The 4,215-nt window shown below is 59.9% G+C and overlaps 1 protein-coding gene across 1 annotated transcript; it reads left to right on the top strand.

Moving 5' to 3' along the window:
- LOC116831506 (melanoregulin-like) lies at positions 1-3,603 on the top strand. The gene is made up of 5 exons (XM_075059731.1): positions 1-68; positions 1,527-1,686; positions 2,523-2,613; positions 3,009-3,172; positions 3,397-3,603. The coding sequence occupies exons 1-5, from the start codon at positions 1-3 to the stop codon at positions 3,601-3,603; spliced, it is 690 nt and encodes a 229-aa protein (XP_074915832.1).
- Positions 3,604-4,215: the final 612 nt, after the last annotated feature.

Genomic DNA, 4,215 nt, shown 5'->3' with positions numbered 1-4,215 from the left:
ATGGATGTTTGGCACCAAATCTGCTGCTGCTCCTGTGCACAAGAAGAACCAGAGAACAATCCTCTCAGGTATTTGTTAATGTCGCTAGGGTAGTGAGATTGGAGTCCTATTGTGCTAGGCATGGCACTAAGTGCGAGGCAGTCCCTTCTCTGTAGAATGGGATGCAAAAGAGAGCCTTATTCACCTCAGTTTAAAGTTGGGGAAACTGAGGCACAGAGCAAGGCCATGACACATGGAACTGAGTCCCAGGTCAGTGCTTTAAACCATGTCCTTCCTTTCCCTCTGTTCCACATCAGAGTGAATTCCGTGTTTGTGTCCAGTGCTATGATAGCAGCCATGGGAAGCAAAATCCTGTGTCTTCACAGCAGGGTGCATCAACTGCAGTCCACCCTTAAGCCCAGTGCTGAGGGCTCTTAAAAATCCCGTATTGCTTTTCAGAAGAGCAGAGAACTTTAGCCCAAGTTTTCTGGCTAATTACATTCTGCTTCACTTCCTACTGTCGCCCGTCCCACGCTTGGGTGAGGCGTTCTCTCCTGCATGCTTGTGCTCAGCTGCTTGGAACAGCATCCCTGCATGCTGGTCTGCAGCTGCCATGTTCCACAGTGGGACCAGCTGCATTTCTGTGCCATGATCCTGGCTCTGAGCAGATGTCAGAGGAACTTCGGGCCCTGGGAGAAGCAGGACATGGCAGCCGCACAGGCATTCATACAAGGCTGGAGAAAGATGGGCTCATGGCTGCAGGGCAGATGCCTCTGAACCCTGCTTCCAAATCGCCTTTGCTCCCCTTTCCTCTACAAGGATGGGGGCTTCTTTGGTGGGGGGCTGATGGGGACAGAGAGGGGCTATCCAGCCAGGTCCTACAACCACTAGATCGGGATTTGCAGAAGGAGCATTTCCACGGCAGCTACCAGTGAGCTGGGATCTTCCTCCCCAGTCAACATTCCTAGAGCCCCCTGCCCGACGCATTCCCCACAAAAATCTAAAGGGGAGGGCTGAAATGCCCCTTTAAAAACAAAACCACCTGGCACCTGGGCAAGGAAACCTAGGTCTGAAACTTCCCTGATCCCCATTTTGGTACCCGCCTCCCCCCACTCACCCCTTGCCAGTGACTGCGAGATTCGTGCTGGCTCGACTGCCTCTTGCAGGTGGGGGCATGAGCTCCCTCTCCCGGTTACCTGCCAGGACCCTTCATTCTCCACCAGGCCGCATGAGCGTGTGGGGGACTTGAGGGGGTCCCCTCCCCTTGAGCCACTGGCTCTGAGCTACCACTGGAGGAGGATATTGGATGATCAACAGCAGCTCCTCAGCGCCCGCCTGGCTTCCCTCACCCCCAGTCCTGCAGGGAGGGGTCCATGACTTCTGTGTTGGGGGCCACCCCAAGGTGCCTGGGCAAAGCTGCCCCACTGCTTAGTAAAGTGGCCCCATTTGCACGGTAGTGTCTGGCTGAGCCAGCCAGTGCTGCCGGGTGCCAGGCTGGGCCCATGCCCCGCGCTGTCTCGCCTGGGCCTGCTCTCCTCTCATTGCAGTGAGATGCTCCAGTACTTTGATCAGCTGGGGAAACACAAACGGGCCCAGGCCAACAACCTGTGGAACGAGCCCGCGGACGACACCCGCATGGAGTGCGATGACGACCGCGAGCTCTACAACCTGCTGCAGAAATGGGCCAGGCTGCGCCGGGGCTCGGAGGTTGGTGACCCCAGCCCACTGAGGGCCCCAATGTGCATGCCGAACCGCAGGGAGCTTTCATCTTCCCTGGGGCTGGAGACATAGGGCTCCGAACGGGGGCCCAGGAGGCCTGGGTGCTATGCCTGGCTCTGCCACTGACCGGTGCTGTGACCTTTGGCAAGTCCTTGCCCTGTCTGCCTCAGTTTCTCCTCCCAGCCTGTCTGTCTAGCCTGGGAGCTCTTCTGGGCTGGGGTTGGCGGCATTTGGGCAGCGCCCAACACAACAGGGCCCTGCTCTCACTTAGCACCTCTGGGTGCTACTGGAACATAACTCTCCTACAGGAAGGGGATGAGTGAATGGCCGTGTAGGACCAATGGGAGTGCCCAGCTGGGCTAGACGGGATCTCACCGTGGCTGGCACATCTACCAAGCAATGAAATGCTCTGCCCTGCTCTAGGCTGCTCTGATCCTGGGCTCTCAGAGCCTTCACAACGGAGCTCCACTGTATTGTGGGGAAACTGAGGCACAGTGAAACTGGCACTTGGCCAAAGTCACCTAGTGGAGTAAGAGCTGTAATTAGAATCCAGGACAGCTGCCTCCCAGCCCCTGCTCCCCCAAACCACTGGACCCCACTCCCCTCCCAGAGCCAGGAATAGAACCCAGGAGTCCTGGCTCCCGGTCCCTAAAGCAGCACTGTCCTGTGAAACTCCCAGTCTCCAAGGCCAGGCTGGGACCATGGCTATGGGCCAATCAGTGCCGCTGGTGCACAGCAGCCAGGACTGGATAGAGAACGGAAGAGGGGGTGAGGCGGTGCCTTGTGGTTTCTGGGGTCTGACCCCCCTAGTCTCTCTCCCGTAGGGCTACCAACGCCTGAGCTTCGACATCAGCGCCCACCACCAAATCCGCCACGAGCTGAAGGACCTATGGAGGCAGATGCTAGAGGTCCTGGGTACGGCAGCCACTTCCCTGCAGGCGGAGAGGGGTGCGGGGTGGGTGGCAGGCTTTGCCCACTGCGCCTGGCCCGACCCTGCAGCCTTAGCCAGGGCTGAGGGGCTGGGCCCTCTCGCCAGGAAGCAGTGCGGCCAAGGGGCTTGTTCAATGGGTTGCCATCGGACCCAGAGAGCAGGCCTGACCCTGCCTCTCCTGAGTGCCGGAGTCTCTGAGCCTCACCCACATGGCCGGAGCGTTAATGAGCCCAGGGCTGGAGGAGTAACTCCTCTGGCGCCTGGTAGCAGTAGTAGGTTCTTATCCCTTCAAAGAGACAGGCCCCATGCAGCTCTAGCAAGGGCGAGCGTGGAGCTGGGGCGTGGGCTCAAAGGCTTCTCTCCTCCCACCCTTGGGCAGGGTTCAGCGGTGAGGCAGACAGCTTGCTCGACATCACCTCCACGGCCTCCTACAGCTCCCTGCGCCAGCCCCTGCAGGCCCACCAGCTCCTCACCGCCCTGGCCGAGCAGACCAGCCTCTTCGACCACCACTGTAGCCTCCCCGAGCGATACCTCTTCGTCCTTGTGTGTGGGGTAGGAGGGCAGCTGGCGGGGCCCCCTTCTCCCCTCTGTCTGCACTCCCTCCGTGGGGTGCAGAGTTTGCAGCTGCGGTGAGGGATGATGGGTAATTGCTGTTCTTCCTCCCCACGCATGGGGGCTGTGGGTCCCTCACTCTGGCCATAGCCCCTTGCTTGCCCTGACCGTGTGTGCCTCCCCATGCCAGCCTGGCTGTGTCTCCCCTTCCCCAGGACCGGCTGCTCATCCTGGACGCTGGTGATGACTTTTTCGCCGCCGCCCGGCGCTACTACCCCCTAGAGGCCGAGGAGGAGCCCCCCAGCCTGGAGCCCGTGCTGGTGACACTGAGCCCAGTGCCCCAAGGTGGGGAAGAGGTGGAGGAAGAGGAGACTGCTGCAGTGATGGATGAAGAGTCCCTGTTGGTCAAGCTGTTTGAGTGAGGCCTGCCCGCAGGGGCAGCTGGGTTAGGCTGAGCATTGTCCCGGTGTGTCCTACTGCTGCTGGGGGGGCACAGCTCCCCTCACTGCACTGGGGCCTGCTGGCAGCCTGAATCTGCTGTGTGCCCCCCTCTGCTGCCCTCTTACCCACCTGCAACCCCCCCCCTCCCCACCCCACCCCCAGCTGGGCTTGGGGCCATCTGGCCCTCCCTGTATTGTTAAGGGGGTGGGGGGGAAGGTGCCATCCAGTTGAGAATGAGGGTCTGGTGGTGCCTGTCTTATGGAACAGGCTGGGATGTGCCTGCTCAGCCAGCTCTAGGAACAGGGGTCGCTCCTACCTGCTGTCCCCACTCCCATGCAGCCACCTCTGGGGTGGAACAGAGCAGCTGCTTACTAGCAATACTACTCCCCGGTTCGCCGGGAGTCCTAGAACACGTCTGTCGGTGAGGGCACCTGCAAACCATTAGGCTTTTCTATGAGCATTGGCCCTGGGCTGCAGTGATTCATACTGGGGTACCTGGGAGCTGGGCTGGAGATTTACAGCTGGAAGGCTCCCTGCAGCTCGGGCTGTTGCTGTTCATCCTTTCCTGGACTGGCTGGTTCTGTGTGAATGTC

This window comes from Chelonoidis abingdonii, chromosome 21, assembly GCF_003597395.2.
Source record: "Chelonoidis abingdonii isolate Lonesome George chromosome 21, CheloAbing_2.0, whole genome shotgun sequence".
In the NCBI taxonomy this organism is placed as follows: Eukaryota; Metazoa; Chordata; order Testudines; family Testudinidae; genus Chelonoidis; species Chelonoidis abingdonii.
This window is presented reverse-complemented; position numbering and strand designations above follow the sequence as displayed.